We start from the raw sequence: 19028 nt of genomic DNA, 5'->3' as shown, positions 1-19028 counted from the left end.
GGTTTTCTATGTACGGAAATGCTAACAATTTATCCAAGCTCGTTGTGCATAGAATTAACAGGTGTAAAAAATATTAAATCAATTTCTAGGGAGGAAAAGGGAGTCAAATATCAATTAATTGTCCAAACCAGTGTTGTTTGAAAATGTGACAAAAGCAATGAATTTTTTCCGCTGCTGGATGTTGTTTGATAAGGAAATAAAGACCAAAGTTCCCAATAATTTCAACACCTTTAATAACTTATTTATCTATGAAGCTTTGACATATTTGTTTTTGGTGATAGTTTTGTAATTATTCTTAGAGAAGGATTTCTTTGAAACACAATATTAGGCAAGAATTTCATGCGTGAAACTCAAAGATAACTATATAAATTCTAGAGGATAATTTCTAAGTATTATTGTCGCTACTTTGAACTCCTTGTAAACAAAATCATGGTTAATTTCAAGTTAATTCTATTGGGAGGACAAACTCAAGTGCCTCTTGAATTATTTACATGAATTACATGGCGGGTAATTAATCGCGGAACGGTGTATTTTATCATCACTTCCCGGGAGCGCCCTTGGAATCCACGCCTCCTCTCTCACTCTCGCATCTTGAGCCTGGCCAAGAAAAAGCGCTCTCTTCCGCTCCGGGAAATGCATCAAGTGTGGAATTTATTTTCCCAATTGATTATCAACAATGTATTTATAGAGATCCGTGTTGATCTTCCTCAGTTGCCGAATGTAGTACTCGTGCTTCTGGGCGTCCGCCGTGCTGTTGGCATTGCTGAAGGCGTGCTGCGACGCCGAGGCGGTGCTCTGGGGCACCAGGGCGCCGTCCGCGGGCGCCTCCACGTCGATCGTGAGCTCCTCGAACTTGTCCACAGTCTCCATCATGCGCTGGAACGTGTTGGCGCCCAGCTGGTGCTCCACCTCCTCGTCGAACATGGTGGAGGGCGTGAGCGTGAAGAAGGCGTTCGTCACGGCCGCCTTGTGGGAGATGACGCGGATGAGCTGCTTGGTGGGAATGTGCCACACACACACATTGGCGTCCTCGCCGCCGGACAGCAGCGTCACGCCGTCCAGGCTGATGGACAGGCACATCACGGAGCCCGTGTGGCCCATGAACACGCTCCGCACGTCGTTAGAGTCCATGTGGATCTCGCGCGAGCGCGGCGGCGCCTGCAGCCGCACCTCGTAGATGGGACCGTCGGCCGTGCCCACCACGGCGCGCGACTCCGCCTTGTCCACCGTTATGGCCGTGAGCGCCTCCTGGAACACGAGGTTCATCACCAGGGCGCCGCTTGCGAAGTCGAACACCTTGCATGTGCGGTCCGCGGACACGCTGTAGATGAGCGCCCCCGCGGCGCCGCAGCCCACGTGCACGTCCTGCACTGGAAGGGAGTGGTGTGTGAATTTGTACAGGGGCTCGATGGTGGCGCTGCGGTCCAGGTCCACGCAGCGCGCCAGCTGCCACACGAGGATCATGCCGTCCTGGCCCGCCGTCACGAAGTGCGAGCCGCTCTGGTGGAAGCGGATCACGGTGATGGTCTGGAAGTGGCGCCCCAGCGACGCCACCATCTTTCCGCTGTGGAAGTGCCACACGTACACCACCTCCGCCACCCCGGCCACGATGAACGTCCCGTCCGGAGACGTGGCCAGCGCCGACACGCAGCCGGGCATCACAAAGCGCTTGTTCCGCACCTGCTCCTGGCTGTTGATGGGCCAGATGTGCAGTAGCGGCTTGTGGGCGTCCGACGTGAGCAGGAACTTGTTGTCCACCAGCGACACGCAGCGCGGATTCACGGCCCCGCCGCCGCGATACACCATCAGGTGATTCCCTGTTTTGGCATCCCACACGCAGCACGTGAACAACGCCCCACTCAAATCACACGTTATTGCAATCTCTATAGACTTATTCATATCGCGCCTAACTAATATCCACCACAGCAATTTGATATGGAAATTCACGTGGCTCGGCGAGATGTAAACAAAGCTTGTGACAATTCGCCCGACATTTTTACCCCCACTAAAACTTTTTCCATCGCGACAGCACGGCCACCTGGCGGCAATGCGCGGCGGCGCGGGAAGTGACATGCCAGTGGATGCACTGGAAAGTGCGCACGAACGGCCAACGGGAAGGCTAATTGTAAGGGATTCGTGAAAAGAAATAAATTGTGTCACAGCTCTATCGCTCCTGCAATAAAGAGATCTATTAGTTAATATAATAAGCTGATGCACTTGAGAGAGAAGAATTTGGTTTCTTCCTTCTCAGCGGATAAAGGTCACGTGATATACACATTAATGACCACATACGCGTATGAATTCCAGCGAGCCGCAAGCCGGGTTGGCGCTGTCTTCATCATGTCACTATTTTACCTTCCATTCAGCGCAGTGTCGGACGTGTTCTTGTGTTTTCATTTCCTCATTTTACCTCCTGTTATCGCTCTTTTCTACAGTTTTTCCTCTCAAATCAAACCCCATTATTCATGTTATCGCCACGATAAGGCGGCGAAGAAGTTGCAAAGAGTGGAAAAAGGTTGATTTCGTGTGTGTTTTCCTCCCCATTTGTGTGCTGCAATGTGGAGCCCGACCCATATTCAGGTGACAGGTAAGGCAAATGCACTGGGGCGCTTCCCAGGCGCCTCGCGGGGGCGCTCGTGGACCCCCACGGGTGGCCACGGCGCGAGTGGGGGACAATTGCGTAAAATCTCGGTGACAATTTCCGCGCAAAAAGTCGCCAAACAATGAGGCGAGTGACCATGAGAGAAGAATCACAAACATTGCCAGAGTTCTGTGGGATATTTTTGCTGTTGCCGAGAATCACAAGTGGAGCGCCTGGGCCACTTTACATGCCCCGATCATCTGTTTCTCTTTCCGCCGAGTGCCTCCGCCCAACGGTACAGACCGAGGCGAGCAGATCAATTGGCGACGACGATGTTTTATTGACGAAAAGAAGTGCCGCGATTCGGGAATTATGGAGAAATTAACGGACTCTCATCTGGTCGAGAGATGATCGAAGCACAGAGCGGAGCTTGTGTGGCTGCCGATAAAACAATGCACACCTTTACAATAGAAGAAAGAAAAGTGCGGCATTGTCGAAAAGTGAGTCATCGCTTCGCAACTCCCGGACGCGCGTGAGTGTGTGTTGATTTCATTCCGGAAAGTGAGACTATCAATGCGGGGAAAGGAAAAGCAGCGGAAAATGCACGCGCTTTTCCATTCAGCATGACTTCACGAACAATGCAATGCAAAAGGGCCGCAAAGGCGAGATGTTGTGAAGAAATCTCCCACACAACACAAACACACGCGCACAGTTTTCTCATGAGAGCATAATTTTTATAATAATATAATTGCTTTTTTACACGATCATTAATTAGCATGTCGGAGTTGAGCACGTTCGAGGCGGAAAAAATCGCGAATCCCGCAGAAATGGGTTGCAGAGCAGCAGAAGAGAGCGAAGAATGTCGATTGGAGACTCATTTGAGACACTTGAAAAGGAGGCTTTTCTTATCTTTAGTAGTGAAGATCGAAGGAAAAACAGAAAGTCTCTGGGAAGATGATAAAAAGTCTAGAAAATGTCTTTTCTTTGTAAAAATTCTCACTGCTTTAGGCAATTTTTATTTAAATTCAAATTCAACTGTATCGAATATGAATTAGAATGCTTTTTCACCATTTCTTAGAGACTCTAAGGAAATCTTAAGAGCTTTCTAGTGTTAATTACAGCCAAAGAATTTTCATTCCAAATGTACAATATTAATATTTTCTGAATTATTTAGGTCAGATGTTTTTACTGTCTAAAATTGCTCTTCACTTAGAGACACTTCGTCTGGTTCACATTCTCTTGATATTTGTGAGTTTGTTGATTGAGTTAAACTGTAATAATTTGGGTTAAAATGAGCTGAAAGATAACCTTTTCTTTGTGTTGCATGAAATTCCTTCTGTGGTGACCAGAAAGAGAAGAGATCAGCACAATATATTGCGCTGAAGAACTGTTCTGTCTTGCTAAAAATGCGCCTGAAATGTCTTCCCCACAAATGGATGGGCGCAAAAGGTCAAGTTAAAATTAAATTTGTCGCTCGCAGCGCGTCTCCATTGAGCGAATCGTCGCTAAACACGCTCGAGGCATTTGGCGACGAATGCCTTTTTGCGATTTGATTGAATTTTCAGGGCACTTTCACTGCAAGGCTGGTCAGTTCAAGGCTGGGAATTCTCAATTGACGCGGGTTTTTTTTAACGATTTTTATTTGCCTAGGAATTTTTGTGTGTGAAATATTGTTGTGGCAAAAAAAAATGCAGAATTTCGCAAAAACATCGCTTTCATCTCTGTCTGTCGTGTGCGCGGTGGTTTTTATTTTAGGTGTTCAGATGCCACGCCACATTTTGTCACTGTCGATGATATAATTTGAGGCAATCATGAGGAATGCCGTGATTATGACTCTCGCGGCATTATTTGGGAACTCTGTGTGGTTGGAGTTGGATGAGAAAGAGCGGGAGAGAGAAACAATTTCACTGTAGATTAATTAGTCATGGTGCTTTGGTCAGGAATCTCATTTTCTGTCTCACTCTATATAGAAAAGCCAGTGCGCGATTGATGGGAAATTTGTAAAAGTGGCCGTTATCAGTTTGATAATAATGCTGTTGTGTGTTTATTTCAGTGCTCAAGGCGCGTGGGCTTCTGATAAAGGGCAAGAACGGGACCAACAATTGCTTCGTGACCATTGCGCTGGGCAAGGAGAAATATCAGACTTCCGTGAAGGATAAAGCTGAGCAGAATGTGGATTGGCACGAGGAGTGTGAATTGTGAGTGATTTCTGTTTTGACTGAGGGGGAAGCCAATTGATCTCATTTTCTTGTCTTGCAGGGCGATTCCGGAGAAGGGAAATCGCGCCGAGTTGATTCTCACGAGTTTGCATCGGAACAACTTTGGGATGGATGAGTTCTTGGGTCAAGTGGCGTTGCCGCTGAGTGAGATGGATGCGTATGAGAGGCCGCGATCGCGATGGTTCAAGTTGACCAGCAAGCCGGGCAAGGAGAACAAGAAGGAGCGCGGAGAGTTGGAGGTGAGAATCTCATTCACTGTCAAGGCGGGCTCTTTGACGGATCTCAGCAAGAAGGAGAAGCACAAATCGTCGCTGGGACAGCTTGCGTCAAATGCCGGCGGGAGTTTGTTGAGTCTGGGCACGCTGGAGAAGCGGAAGAAGCTGAAGAACTTCGCCAAATCGCTGGGATCGAAGGTGCATCTGAGTGGGAAGTCGAAGAAGGAGAAGAAAGTCGTGGATTCGGACTCAATGTCGGGCAGTTTTTCCAGCATTGGCACACCGGGCAGTGGGCAATTTCAGCGGCGATCGGGCCAGACGATGGGAGACGCCGATCCGGGGGTGATTAGTGAGGATGAGGATGAGTTCACGTTCGAGAATTTGTCACACAAGAGCTCGGGAAGCTCTCTAAACATCAAAGGCTATGCCGGGGCGAATACGTCAGTGCAGCGCACGGATTCCACCAAGACCAGCAGTCCGGCGGTGAGCGTGAAGAGTCAGCAGCGACCGGAGACACCGCCAGGAGAGGTGTTCATCACAGTTCCACTGGATGCCAATCAGAAATCAATGACACTTCCAGCAAAGCCGCCGCGCGGCCTGGAGACGCCGCCCAAGAAGGATGAGTGGGAGGAGAAGTTGTACGGCAAGTACAAGGAGAGCGGCAGCACGGATTCGCTGAAGAGGCGCTCCTGGGATCCGACAAATCGTGTTCCGCTCACGGTGACCAGTGAAGAGGAGGAGGAGCCCAAGGTGGCCAAAGTGGAGGAAGTGGCCACGGCGCCGTCATCGCCGGCGTTCATGGAGAAGTCCCTGAAGGTGAAAGGCGAACACAAGCCACTGCCGCTGCCCAGGAGCAACACGATGGAGGCGATCAATGAGAAGAGCTCAGAGGGCGGTGGCGGGAAGGTGAAGAGCGAGAAGGAGAACAGATTCACAAAGAAGCTGAAGTACTTCCGTCGAGAGTTTGGGCATCGTGGCCAGGATGACAAGGACAAGGTGCAGCAATTCAGCGAGAGAATCATCATTGGACATGAGAACGAAATACTCCGCAACAGAGATTCTATTCACAGCGGTGAAGTGTCGAAGGAAGTCCTCCAGAAGTACGATGGGAAGTCTAAGGAGGTGAGAAGAGTTCCATTAGGGATTGAATCTGATCTTCTGTCTCTGTTTAATCACTAATTTTAGCGATTTAAGGAACTTATGATTAGGCAAATAGTCTGATTGGTGATTTTAACGGACAAATTAGTCTAGTAAAATAGATTCTTATGCGCTAAAAATGCAAGTAGAAAAACATTCCAATTGGAATACGAAAGAAAAGAGCATCCTTGCCTCGTAACGCGGTTAGAGAATGATTTTCAGGGTTTTTCAATGGCTTCTCTAAGGCTTTATGGAATGAAAATTCAAATGAGTCACAAGAAATGTGTAGAAAAATGTAAATATAATATAAATGTGTTCTTCATGTTCATTCTTAGAGAATTCCAAGAGGTGGAAAGAATGTCTTATCGTGTGTAGAGAGGGGAGAAAAGAGAGAAAACGTTTGTTTACGCAAATATTGGTGAATGTTTTATCTGGACATGGGCTTGAGCATGTTTTGTGTTATCTTTCCATATCTGAGGCTTGTCTGTAATTGCAGGAAATGATGAATTTGGCCCACTATCTGGAGAGTGAGGTGAAACACCAGAAGCAGAGGGTGAAAGAACTGGAGGACTACCTGGACAATTTACTCCTCCGCGTCATGGAGACTCAGCCGAAGATTCTACAAAATCCCTACGTTAAAGTCAGTCCCACTAAAAGGTGCGCCTGAAATGTGATAATCCAAGGTGTTGATAAGCTTATCTAAAGAACCGTTTTTTTTCCCATTCCTTTGCAGTGGATGAATTTCTACAAGATTTTATGGCATCTTTTTTATTCCAATAACTATTTTTAAAATGTTGCAAACAATAGATTATTGTATGGACTTTCTAGACATGATCCAGGCAGGCTAAAGAATTTTTATAATGCAACTGTGGGTGCCTTGCAAATGTTGAGAAATACTGAGCTGCTATTTTATACATATACAATATGAAAGATAAATCAAGGAACATTTGAGATCATTGGAGAATTATATGTTATATATTTTTTATACTTCAATATCGTGAAAAGCAAGACAATTGTCACGAGAGGAAGAGTGTCTTGTGAATGCATCATGTTCTGTCCTTTTACCAACTAATTGATGTTAATTTAGGCGATTGGCGAATGATTGGAGAGACGAAAAGCGATCAGTTTCTATTTATTAACGTTATAAGTTATACTAGAGATGATTTAGATGAGATAACAGTGGCGATGGGTTGATAAATTATTATTGATATAAACTTTTTAATCAGTGATAAATAAAAAAAACACTTCTCAAATCAAAAAATCAGTCATAAAATTGGAGGATTTGATCTCCCCTCGCGATTGAACTCGGTTTTGGTGTGTGTTTGTTCACAGTTGACAGAGAGAGAGAGAGAGAGAGTTTTGTGAATGAATTGGTTGGCTTTATGTGTGCGTTGAGACGATCTATGGGCAGAATTGGAGGAAGTTTCCGAGAGTAAGAATTTCATTTGTTTGCCCCAAATCAACATTATTGACTCTTAAAGTAAATACAAAGTGATGTTAAAGAGTTTCAGGTCAATGTTTGGTGATAAACTGAGAAAACAGTAAAATCACTCTCGCACAACAGTCTGTAAATCGTCAGAAAACCTTCACAGAGTGTTGAGTGAAGCGGAGTTTGGGCTTTAAAACGCCGCCCGGGCGCCCAGAGCCCGCGATTCGCCACTGGTGGCAAGGCAAGAAGGCACGAAGATCGACGATTTCGTGCATATGTGTGACTGGTCAGAGAGACACAGAGCAGGTTTTTCGGCTCCCGTTGAATCGCTGATCAGTCTTGTGTCTCCATTCAGCGACAAGAGGAGTTTCTCAACTTGAGCACCCTCAAGTGGACTGAATCTGGCCACAAGAATCAACACAAGCTCACCGAGGAGCGTCTTGTTGGTGGAGTATTTTTTTTTTTCTTTTGGTGGAAAATTCGTAGTGCGACGGAAGGAAATATGTAGAGAATATTGTGACACATCCGGAGGCGTTTGTTGTGTTGTTTCCCATTTGAAACGTGACCATTGTGCTGTTTTGGACGAATGACTGACCAAATGAGGCTTTGATGGGGAAATCAGGAGAAATTGGTGTGAAGTATTGCAAGCGAAAAAGGTGCAAATAAGGAGTGAAGATTCTCACAAGCACAGAAACTCAAGTGTTTCAGTGCAGAAATATTGGTTGATCGACTTTTGGAGAGGTGGAAAAAAAAGGAAGAAAACGCGTCGAGAGACTTTTTGGAGTGTCGATTGTCTATTTATAATATCTTGTTGCTGCCGATAGAAACCATCAACTGCTGCTGTTGAAGGTGAGTGATAAAAATAGAAAATTTCTCTTCAAAAACCCGCGCCTTCGTCGTTTTTGTTGCTGGCTTTGGGATGTCGAAGACCCAGCAATGAAGAAACACACCATCCAAACACACAATGTCCCTCCAAAAGCGAGTGTGTGCGTTGGAAAATGTAAGAAAAGGCGCGCGGAGTTGAGCAGAAGAAGTTGGAGGAGAAGTGAAATAAAACAGCCCAAGAGAAAAAGACACCCAAGAAACAACAAATAACATGGCGAGGGAGAGGAGAGAAGCGCAGAACGTGTATAGAAGATGGTGAATGGGAGAGAAGATGGAAGAAATAAGATGCAACAAGAACGTCTCCTTCCTTCCCACTCATCGCCAGCCATCTCACCACCCATCTGGCCGAGCCCAGAAGTCATCCGAGGAAGACGCACGCGCTCGCACGATCCTCAGCGCTTTGCCATTCAGCATCTGGTTGAAATTAAACCTTCTGCATTTGTCGCTAATTGAGGCGAAGCACTGACAAAATGAGCTGCGCCACAATTTCACGGTGATCTTAAGTCCTCAAAGAGTTTCGCGCTTATCTCAGAATACGTGCATTTTTTCCGCGCACTGTGGCAAAAGATAAGGTAAGAGATTGAGGAGATCGAAAAAACGTGGTGAGGAAATCAATCGGGAGTGTTGAGAAACGTGAAAGAAAACCGCCGAAAGGCAGTGAAAACCAATTGCAGATTTGTAATTTGTATTTCTTAATATTAAAGATTATGTGAATCACGCTTTGGAACAAGAACATGATCATTTATAATATCATTTGATCTGTAAAGTGATGGAAAATTCTTGGAATAAGTTATAGAACCATAATGGCAACACTCAGAACAATCTGTCTATCTGTTTGAATGAAAATCAAGATTAAAACGTCTTCTTCTAGCCAACATAACATAACAACAAAACTACATAAGTAATTTGTGAAAAAGCATCTTTCAAGCGCGGGAAAACTCAATTTTAGAGCGAAGGAATGGAAATTACGCCAACATGATGAGAAAATGAGAAAAGCGCAGGGAAAAGCGTGTCCTTTTTGTCATTCCAACTATTTTTAGTTTTATGTTGCAATGGAAAGTCAATAAATCGCACAATCTGACGTGGAGTTTTTCAAATTAAGAACTTAGCAATCAAATCCAGAAAACATTTTGATAGATCTCAGTCGAATAGAAAATATTTCTTCAAAAGAATGACCAATTTGAACGAACATTACCAGTTTCGCCGTGTAAACACTCGGCATCAGTGGAAAGCCTCATCTTTCCGCGCTAACGAAAATCGATAGACTACACAAAGCGAGTGGCCTCATTTGAGCGGGAAAAATGAGCACGCGAATTTCGGCGGAGTCAATAAATCCCACGGTGATCGCAATGCGAAGGATCATCAAAGGAACAGTGAGTGGAGATCACATCGTGAGAAAATGGCGCATTTTTCACGAGCGCGCGTGAAAAGTGTGCTCGTACATCTCCAGCTGAGCACAGAGATTCCTCGCAGTGTATTTTTTTTCCCGCGATGCCGAAAAATCCGCCGGCCACCTGGCGTTCTGTTTACGCGATGCGCGCGGAGGGAAAATTTGTGTGGAGTTGATCATGAAGATTTGTGGAGGGAAATCGTTTGTTTTTCTTCTGTGTCATTCGCGAGGAAATGAAGTCCATTTTGATGTCGACAAGAGGCGGCGGCGGCAGCGGCACATCTGCCTGTCTGCTCTCCCGGCCATTTATTCACCGCTGAGAATTCCTAATGAATTTCCTCTGCACGGAAAACGCCTCCGCGCGCGCTCGCACCACAAACTCACGACATCTCCGCAGGTATAAAGACACCATCAGGCCTTGTGAGCCTTCGCGCGCCAGTCTTCGCACTTCCGTGAGAAACACATCACAAACCCAATCCATTGGGCAACTTGTATCGATTATTTATTCTCTCTATATGATCATGTGGCGAGTGATGACAGGAAGATGATTGTTGGTGTCGGAAGTGATCGTAAAAATTATTGTCTTCTTTCCTCTATTTCCATGCCGAACAGAGCGCGCGCGCGCTTCTGCAACAATGCTGTCTACGTGGAGGATCACCAATATTCGATATTCCGTCTTCTTGGCCGTCGGATGCCACATTCTCACAGCCGCAGCCGCGACAGGACCGTGCGAGAAGGGCTCGTGGTGGCATTCAGCCGAGAATCGCTGCATAGTTTGTACGCAATGCGAGGAAGCCACTCTCAGGATGTGCCAGCCACACACTGACACCGTTTGCGGCACCTTTCAGGACCTGGGAATAGATTCTCACGTCCTTTCCCGGATAGATCCCCGACACGAAGCACCCCACGAGGTAAACTCGCGTCTTGATTGACTTGGATTCCCTTCTGGTTTTGAAACATTGCACAAGAGTAGCGCATGTTTAGAAGAGTGTCAGATGGAATGATGAACTCTCTTGCAGCCTTATTCGGGCTCGAGCACGGATGACGACCTGGAGGAGTGGAATTGGCAGGCAACATTTCTTGCCATGGCTGCTGTCGCCTGCCTCCTGTTCTTCTTCGCAGCTGCAATAATCACTCTTCAGCACGCCCGACAGTGGCGGATGGAGAGGAAATTCGATGCCGGTGAGTGCATAAATCAGCAGAATCTGTCACCATCACGCCGACGCCCAGGAAGTTGGCTTGGCCATGTGAAAATTCCTCCAATTTCTCGCATCTCATGCTCTATTTGCTAAATTTACTCCAAAGAAACACACCAGAAGCGCAGTGAATTTGTATAAATTTCTAGTGCCAGAAATGCAAAACACTCGCGCGCTCTGGATGTCCGGAAATTGATTTGAGAGTGCGATAAATTTTGTGCTTTTCGCTGCACTCACGCGTGCAGTTCCTGGGCGTTTTGCTATTTATTTACACTGGGCGAAAATTCACTCTCGGCAGTTCACTTGGCGAGAGATCTCTGATCGTGCGAGGTCATTTTGACACTGAAAATCTCCATCATCGGCACTTCTTCGCCACCAACTAATTGCCTTGCCTTCTCGCCCACAGACATGGAGGAGATGTCAGCACGACTAATGGCCAAATTGGCGCAAGTACAAAGTCTCGAGAACAGAACGATCTTCATTGAGGAGCCGAGTCTCGAGCGCATCGGGAAGCCCCTCGAAGTTCACTGTGTCTACCTCGAACAGCTGTTGGGTGCGTAATCTGCCTCATGAGTGCGTCCGTGGGTGAATATTGAGCCTGTTTTTGCTTGATTTCTTTCAGCTGGAAAGAACTTCAAGAAGTATCCTGGCAAGGGAAACGTCTACATTGAGGAGAACACATCGAAATAGCCGCGCGGACGATCTTAACGGTCTCTCAGTGGGGAGAGAGACGCAAAATAACATGTTTTGTACATTCTGTAAATACTTTTACACCATCACAAAGCAATAAATGAGAGGAAAATATGTACTAATGTTATTCCAATCAATGCTCAAAAGCCTCCCACCGCAGCATCGACGGTGGAAGCTCGAAAAAGGCAAGAATTCAAATTCATAAAGGTGGCAGCAACACCTCCGGAATCACTAATAAGAAAGACTTTCAGATGCCACGATGATTTGTGGACACTTCACGAAAAGAGGTGATTTCGAATGCTTCAGCTATTGAACTACATTGAGAAGAGCCACCAGAATAGCATGTCAAATGAATTTTATGAATGAAATAAATTCACTCAAGCGATTTATTGTGGAAATTCTTGGCGTGAATTTCATCATTTTTTTGCATTACACAATGGCGCTCATGTTCAATATCACGGCTATTTTCGAGCAATTGTGACTCTCTGAGTGCTTGTATTTCACTCAATGACGCCAAGTGACGCCAAACAGACGGAAATACGGGCCTTTTGGCAAGAATCACGGAAAATATTGGTAAAATCTGCATGAATTGTTTACTTGTCGTCGCAGAACTCAGAGTGCGAAAACAAGCGGAAAATGTTGAGAGACGCGCCTAAAGATGTTTTATGATGCCTATAAAATGCGCAGAAATACAATGTATATAGCGCAATTTTCCATCCATCAAAGAAAAGTGAGAGAAAAACATTTTTCCTGCATAATTGACTCGCGATAACGCTTGCCGAAGTGTGTGTTGATATTTTCGGCCGCGCGAAGCAAAGACACGCGCCGTGACTAAATTAGTTGCATGCAATTAGTTTCATCCAACTTTCTGTGTTTTTTTTGGTCTGCAGTGAAGAAATTTCTCCATCTGTTCACTTCCGTGACTTGATTCTGTGGTAAATTGCGAGCTTCCAGATGTTGCGACTATGGGAGAAAATGATGTTTTTCCAATGAACATTATAATGTCTATTTGGAGTGAGAAATGCCGCAAATGTCGAAGGCAATGAACGAAGGCAAAGTTAGTGAACGCCTTAAAGTGACTTTAATGTACTTGATTTTCCCTTCATTCGTGTGAAAATCTTTGAAAGTATATTTAAAGATACTTAATATTTTATTTTAAATTAATGTTGAATATCTTCAAGGGAAATAAATATCATCAAAAACAGCATAAAAGAGAAGAAAGCCACAAAATTTGCCACAAGTTGGATTCAAACTTCTAAACCGAGGAATAAGAGGCTAGCGATGTAATCACAGGGCAAAACTTGTCTTTGGGAAATACAATCGGGACTTTTACATGCCATATTAACCATATTTAATATGGTAATATTAGTAACCATATTTTTGGACCTTTTTGGAGCCAACATGACTCATTACAGTCTCAGAGTTTCACCTTTCCAGCATTTTCATGGCGAAAGATGAAAAATCACCACTGAAGGATTCATGAAAACACATTCCTTACTTCGTATATTGCATTACGATTGAAGAATAGCACATTTTGGCGAATCATTTTGCCACAGAGGGTGAGGATTGCCATATCCTCATCTCAGAACGGATACATCAGCCTCTCTCACCCCGCAGAAAATGGCGTGTTTTTAATGTCTTCCGCTCGCAAAGATCATTTTTCTCCTCACACACACACTTCGCCGTTATTGGAATTTATCAGTGTGTGAAGTATAAATTAATAAAATACATTACTTGAAGGGATGCAGCGGGGGAAAATGTCACTGATTAAAATTGAAGATGGCATTTCAATTTAACAAGAACACCCCCTCAAAGTTTGTGTCGGCGAAAGTGCGCCTCGGAGTCGCTGGAGTGTGCAATTGGAGGATGAGACTGTTCTTTATGCATAAAGTTCAGTCTATTTAGCGATAATCAACAAGTTCTGAGAGGTGTTTTTAGTGGATTTTAGTCATATTTTTTTGCCAGATTTTATATTGCATATTTGAGGGGAAATCTGAATTTTATGTGTGTGTTTTTTTCCATGATATTTCTCTCCCTCTCGGTGGAATGCAAATAATGTCTGTACCTTCAAAACGTCTCACGTACCAAATCAAAATTCCATATTCGTCTCTATATTGTTTCGCCAATATGCAATTTGTGATCTCATCTCGGATTGTGCCACTGAAGGGCTCACGCGTGAAGGGAGAAGAGGAGGAAAAGAGTGTCTTTTGCATTTTTATCTCGATCCCAGTGGACGTTTTCCACATGTTTTATTGACTAAAGTATCAAATCATCAAATTTTCACAATCATTTCACATTTTCCACTCACGTGAAGGGATTTCTTCAGCGTGCGCGCCTCTGATTTTACATCTCACGCCATACGATTGAATGGAAATTTTATTCTTCCACCCCCCCGCGGAAAAAGTGCGCATTGGCGAGAAGAATGTTGACAAGGCATTGTGCCAAGAGTTGAATATTTAATCAGACAAATTGCCACACAAATTTGTTTAGGCAACACAAGGAGTATTTTTGGAGTCATGAGAAGGAAATTAGAAAGAAAAACAGTGTTTTTCCATCTTAAAGCAATCATTACTTATGCGACCGCAATTCGCGAAGAGTGAGAAGGTGTTTTCCGAGGGGTGTATTTCTATAGACACTTGTAAGCAAACAAACAAGAGAATAAAGCCCCCCTTTAGCGGTGCGGGAAAGCATTTCGCCTCCAACTGTTCGTGGCAAGGGGGAGTTATTATGGTCGGAAATAGTGTTCAGTTCTCAGGAAGTATTGAGAAAGTGAAGAAGGTGTTTAAATCTTTACTGGTTTCTTGCTGTTTAAAATTTTATTGATTGCGGTGTTTAAATATTTTCATATTATATAGATTCTATTATTCTGATATTATTTCCCTCTTGGTTTCTGGCGATGAATTCAAATTCACGCATCTTCTCAACCCCTTCGCTGAGCTCTTGAAGACACGAGATTGCTATCAGCGAAATTAGAATATTTTGTCGTTATGCGGCTCTTGAGCAGCGTCAAATCGCGAATCTCAATGTTCCCCAAGACAATCTCTCTGGGAAGGATCAGCCAGAAATTTGACACAATGCGGTTTCCGGATATGATGTCAGGAACAGGTGACACCCAAAATAGTCGTTAATCTGTCTGCGGTGGAAAACACGAGCATTTTCCGCTGACTATCCAAAACCCCATAATTACGGCCAATTTCCCGCCAGAACACTTTCCCCGCCCGCGCCAATTGCCCTTCGCCATCGAGATGGTATTAATATTTGAGTGGAAATTAGCGACGAGCTGACCTTTCGCTGCTGAACGACGTGAAATAACTCAAACAGCGAAGGGATGTGCCAACATATGGGGTGAATTGAGTGTCAAGAAGGCTCTCGGGTGCATTTTCCATTTGAAAACAGGGAAAAAAATGTTTCGTTCGTGACGAGATTTTAAATGGCACCATTTAGAATGTCCGGTGAAATTAAAATGACATTTGAAGATTAATTTTCCCCAACATCACCGGGCGCGGTCACTTTTCCTTCCCTCGCGCAGCATATCTTGAGGAATATCAATTTGATCCTTTTCAACACACAAGGAAGAGCCGCAACGGAATCAAATACATTAAGCAACAATGGAATAAAATGCCTGATGATTTATTATGTGGCGGCTGGTGACCATTTCTCTTCAATTTTCCCTTTTGCCGCTGGTCGTCTTGAGGGGTGACTTCTATCTTCCCCCGCTGAATAGAAAGTTAAACACACACAACAAGTCTCCCAGGAAAGAGAGATATCACATATAAATGCAAATAGCAATTTTTATGACAATGTTGATAAATCAATTTATTCTCAGTGTGGCTTCTTGTGGCCTCCCAAGGGTGAGACATTTTCATACATAGCATTTTCCCGCAGAAAAAAAGGAATGAGAAAGAGAGAGAGAAAAAAGCCCAAGTATTATCTTGTAGTTCCATTTTGCAGTAATGATTTATGGTCTTTTTATGCGGCGTGACACAATAAATCAGAATTAAAACAATTAGAACGATAAAATGCGCAATTTAAACTTATTTCCACGGATTTTTTTTCCTGCCAGTGGAATATGAAATTTTTGCAGCAGACGTTCTCGCAAATTGTTGAGGGTGCGGGCAAAAAAAAAAAGACACCCGGCCAAAATGCCTTTTTAAACGACACCGCACGAGGGTTGAATTCAAAGTAAATCCCTCCATTTGACCATGTTTGGGATTAAATTGTAATTAAAAAATGGCACACACACACATTTTGCAAGGCATCTTCGAAGAGGGAGTGCAGAAAACCTCCCCAACGTGTGAGATTGCCGGTGGAAAGTTTTCCGTCTCGAGCTGAAGGATGTGCGAGATGAAGAAATTAGAGGGTTGGAAAGTGTGTGACGTTGATGTGGCGGTGATTTAAGATCAAAGTTTTCCATTCACCTCAAACACTTGTGCAAAGGAGATTAGATATAGCATGTTTGTCTCTCGCAAGTACCTGACTTTTAGGCGGCTGAAGGAAAACTTACGGGGTCACAAAGTCTCGAATGGATTTGCTAATAAGAAATGTGTGTGCTCCAAAATCCAAGAGGGAGATAATATGCCTTACATATGTACACCACATCCTTCCGCAGATTCTGTGCAGAAATCTTTAAGACTTCAGACACTTCTGAACGCCTTTCAAGGCTTTTTCTCAGAAACAGAAACAGGAGCTTTTGCAATGTAAATATTCAAAAGAATTTTAACATTTCTAAATCCTAACACTCCTGCTAAACTGTAAACCATTTTCAACAATAATATCTGCCCCTTGTTAAACCTTAAAGTTTTTGCAGTCAATCTTCTCTGGCGAAAATTGTAAGAGGATGAAAAATGACTTCATTGTTTTATTTGAAGATCAATTTAAATGGATCAAAAGACATCAAAAAGCATGATAAGGAATTAGACAAAGTTTAAATTACAAGAATGTCTTTGTAGACATAAATCCTGCTTCTTTCGCTGTTTGCATTGCGGTTTTCGGCGGGGTGGTTGAGAAAGGCAGCGAAGAGGAGCACAAAAGGAGGACGCGAAGTGATCAAGAGCCATGAAATCCCAGCGAATTGCACGTATTTCATCTTCAGACTGATTGACCCCTCGTGAAGGAGGGCATAATTTGGAAAAGGGTTAAATCCTCCAATTAATGGAAATCATCCTCCCCTCGCAACGCTCTCCAGAGCCAATTTAATTGTGTTGGACCAACACAGCCGAAAATGCTGCAGTGCAATATCGAATCCGAATTAAATAAACGCCATAAATCTTTTAGGCAATTTACCGGGTAAAATCTAACTATGGGATAGGTTTTGTGTGTGCCACTGAGAAATGAGTGGATTTAGCGAATTAATGCGATTCGATTGGGTTGAATGGATCTCTATGGGCATTTGCTGTGTGCGCCGAGAGTCACCAAAACACCCCCCGTAAATTGGTGAGATGCTACACACTGAGCATTTCTAATTAACGATATTCGATTAGCGATTAAAGTGTTTTCCCTTCCCCGAGCGGAATTGCATTCCACACTTTAGCCAATTGCAGTGGCAATTTATGAGATTTCGTGGCTCGAGTATAAGAAATGTGCCACAAATTTAGACACGATTATTTTCTATTTACCCTCCTGGAGATAATATGGAGTGTATTTATCATTGTCTTCCACACAAGCTCACGAAATTCCTTCATTTATTGCACGCCACGGGTTTCTCCTCACAAGGGTTGGTGGAAATATTGGAAAGATTGCGCCCGGAGATTCGATTGAGACGGAAACTTATGACTGACCGAAGGTGGAAGTGTGTAGGGAATTTTTCAATTTTCCATAGGTAGATATAGAGCTGCTGTTGGGTGCAAATCCCCAACATTACTCTCCCGCATGAGCACCCCAATCATTTTGGCGTGCGGTGCGTTTGTATCGTGGCTACAAATCTAACGTCGGTCCCTTAAAGACCATCAGAACAAACCTTTTCCTCTATAACTAATGCGGGTCATTCATTAGGACTCTCCCCATCTCAGAGGGGGTGTGAGAGAGTTGGTTTGTTCTTTGGTCAGTGCCTCGCTTATTAGCCATGTATCTTCACCCCCCCACTCGCCCCTATAGTGGATCAGGATCCATTTGTATTGTTGGAATTTCCCGTCACGCCATCCTGAACCCCTTGGATGGTTGCCAGAGGAGAGAAGATATGGCGAAAAAGGGCGCAATTTCAGGTGAATGAGAATATTTCTCCGTCTCTCCACCTTTTTTTTCACACAATTGTCCTCGCATCTTTTCATCCCCCTCCCCCGCATATGCGTTCGGAGCGCGCTCTCAGTTTCGAGAATGATGATATCAAATGGCAACTGTCAAAACTTTTCTGCGGACAAACATTTCCGAGTGACCAAACTGTCGGCTGTTTCTACCCCGGCGCGCACTATTGAGAATCCTTCAGTGTCTCTCTGGGCATCCGAAAACCAAAAACTCCATCCGGAACTTCTCACATCCCAACTTCCTACTCGCTTCCTTACAAATTTATTTATATGCCATTTATATGTTGGGGGCGAGTGATGTTCATTGTCTTTTTGTATGTCTGCAGCGACTTTGTCAGATATTTAGTGCTTTAGTTAACTGAAATTGATCCTTCGGGATGTGTCCAACTCAATTATCTCTCTCGGCGATTCTCCCCACATTTCACGAGGCGAAAGCAATTGCAAACAATTGAGTTATGAGCGGGAAAATTCTTTCCTCCCCATTGTTGTGTTGGCTATCCAGGAAACTTTCGGTTGTTATGTCAGTTAATTTCCCTTTTCAAGCATATTTTCAGCTGCTCAGATGCAATTCGATTGATTTGTGCACCGAAAATACCCTCACACAATCGCACAGTGTGCATTTCCCACCGAAAATGCAGAATCTGGCTCATTTGTCAAGACGCACAACTTGCTAAGTCCGCAGCAAATGAGAAAGAATGACAAGATGATTTTGTGTGACAATTTCCTCCAATCCCCAAAATCTCCCTCGTCCTTGGCAAGAGCACAATGTTGTGTTTGTCCATGTGACAATGTGTAATGTTCACACAACAACATGCCGACTAAATGACAAACCCTATCGCATCGAATCATCATCCCCAATGGGTATTTATCGACTTTAATATCTCTCCATGTGTGATCATTGAGAGCTGCTTGTGCTTCACTGCACATTCCCTTCAACCTATTAAAGCCATACACATCGCCTATATCTATCCCTTCACGACCGATTAGCCTTTCAATAGCACTCCCCACGCCTATCGCCACGATGCGCCGGATGGGTGCGAGATTCTC

The 19028-nt window shown here is 44.3% G+C and overlaps 3 protein-coding genes across 3 annotated transcripts; 2 read left to right on the top strand and 1 right to left on the bottom strand.

Moving 5' to 3' along the window:
* Nucleotides 1-215: 215 nt before the first annotated feature.
* On the bottom strand, nt 216-2177 carry LOC132261247 (WD repeat-containing protein 18). Its single transcript, XM_059759964.1, has one exon. The coding sequence runs from the start codon at nt 2071-2073 to the stop codon at nt 652-654; it is 1422 nt and encodes a 473-aa protein (XP_059615947.1). The 5' UTR covers nt 2074-2177; the 3' UTR covers nt 216-651.
* A 124-nt stretch (nt 2178-2301) lies between these two features.
* On the top strand, nt 2302-7406 carry LOC132261246 (rab11 family-interacting protein 1). The gene is made up of 5 exons (XM_059759963.1): nt 2302-2587; nt 4635-4779; nt 4841-6137; nt 6649-6809; nt 6886-7406. The coding sequence occupies exons 1-5, from the start codon at nt 2557-2559 to the stop codon at nt 6890-6892; spliced, it is 1641 nt and encodes a 546-aa protein (XP_059615946.1). The 5' UTR covers nt 2302-2556; the 3' UTR covers nt 6893-7406.
* A 525-nt stretch (nt 7407-7931) lies between these two features.
* On the top strand, nt 7932-11856 carry LOC132260395 (tumor necrosis factor receptor superfamily member wengen). Its single transcript, XM_059758467.1, has 5 exons — nt 7932-8430; nt 10469-10767; nt 10876-11038; nt 11459-11605; nt 11675-11856. Exons 2-5 carry the CDS (start codon nt 10492-10494, stop codon nt 11740-11742), a joined length of 654 nt encoding a protein of 217 aa, XP_059614450.1. The 5' UTR covers nt 7932-8430; nt 10469-10491; the 3' UTR covers nt 11743-11856.
* Nucleotides 11857-19028: the final 7172 nt, after the last annotated feature.

This window comes from Phlebotomus argentipes, unplaced genomic scaffold (assembly GCF_947086385.1).
Source record: "Phlebotomus argentipes unplaced genomic scaffold, Phlebotomus argentipes genome assembly scaffold_18, whole genome shotgun sequence".
Lineage (NCBI taxonomy): Eukaryota > Metazoa > Arthropoda > Insecta > Diptera > Psychodidae > Phlebotomus > Phlebotomus argentipes.
This window is presented reverse-complemented; position numbering and strand designations above follow the sequence as displayed.

Excerpts from the sequence above, each read along its gene's own strand:
- LOC132261247 (XM_059759964.1), bottom strand. The coding sequence starts at position 2,073 with ATGTCACTTCCCGCGCCGCCGCGCATTGCCGCCAGGTGGCCGTGCTGT.
- LOC132261246 (XM_059759963.1), top strand. The coding sequence starts at position 2,557 with ATGTGGAGCCCGACCCATATTCAGGTGACAG. Across the intron at positions 2,588-4,634 it reads GACCCATATTCAGGTGACAG|TGCTCAAGGCGCGTGGGCTT; the intron begins GTAAGGCAAATG and ends TGTTTATTTCAG. Across the intron at positions 4,780-4,840 it reads TGGCACGAGGAGTGTGAATT|GGCGATTCCGGAGAAGGGAA; the intron begins GTGAGTGATTTC and ends CTTGTCTTGCAG.
- LOC132260395 (XM_059758467.1), top strand. The coding sequence starts at position 10,492 with ATGCTGTCTACGTGGAGGATCACCAATATTCGATATTCCGTCTTCTTG. Across the intron at positions 10,768-10,875 it reads GACACGAAGCACCCCACGAG|CCTTATTCGGGCTCGAGCAC; the intron begins GTAAACTCGCGT and ends ACTCTCTTGCAG. Across the intron at positions 11,039-11,458 it reads GGAGAGGAAATTCGATGCCG|ACATGGAGGAGATGTCAGCA; the intron begins GTGAGTGCATAA and ends TCTCGCCCACAG.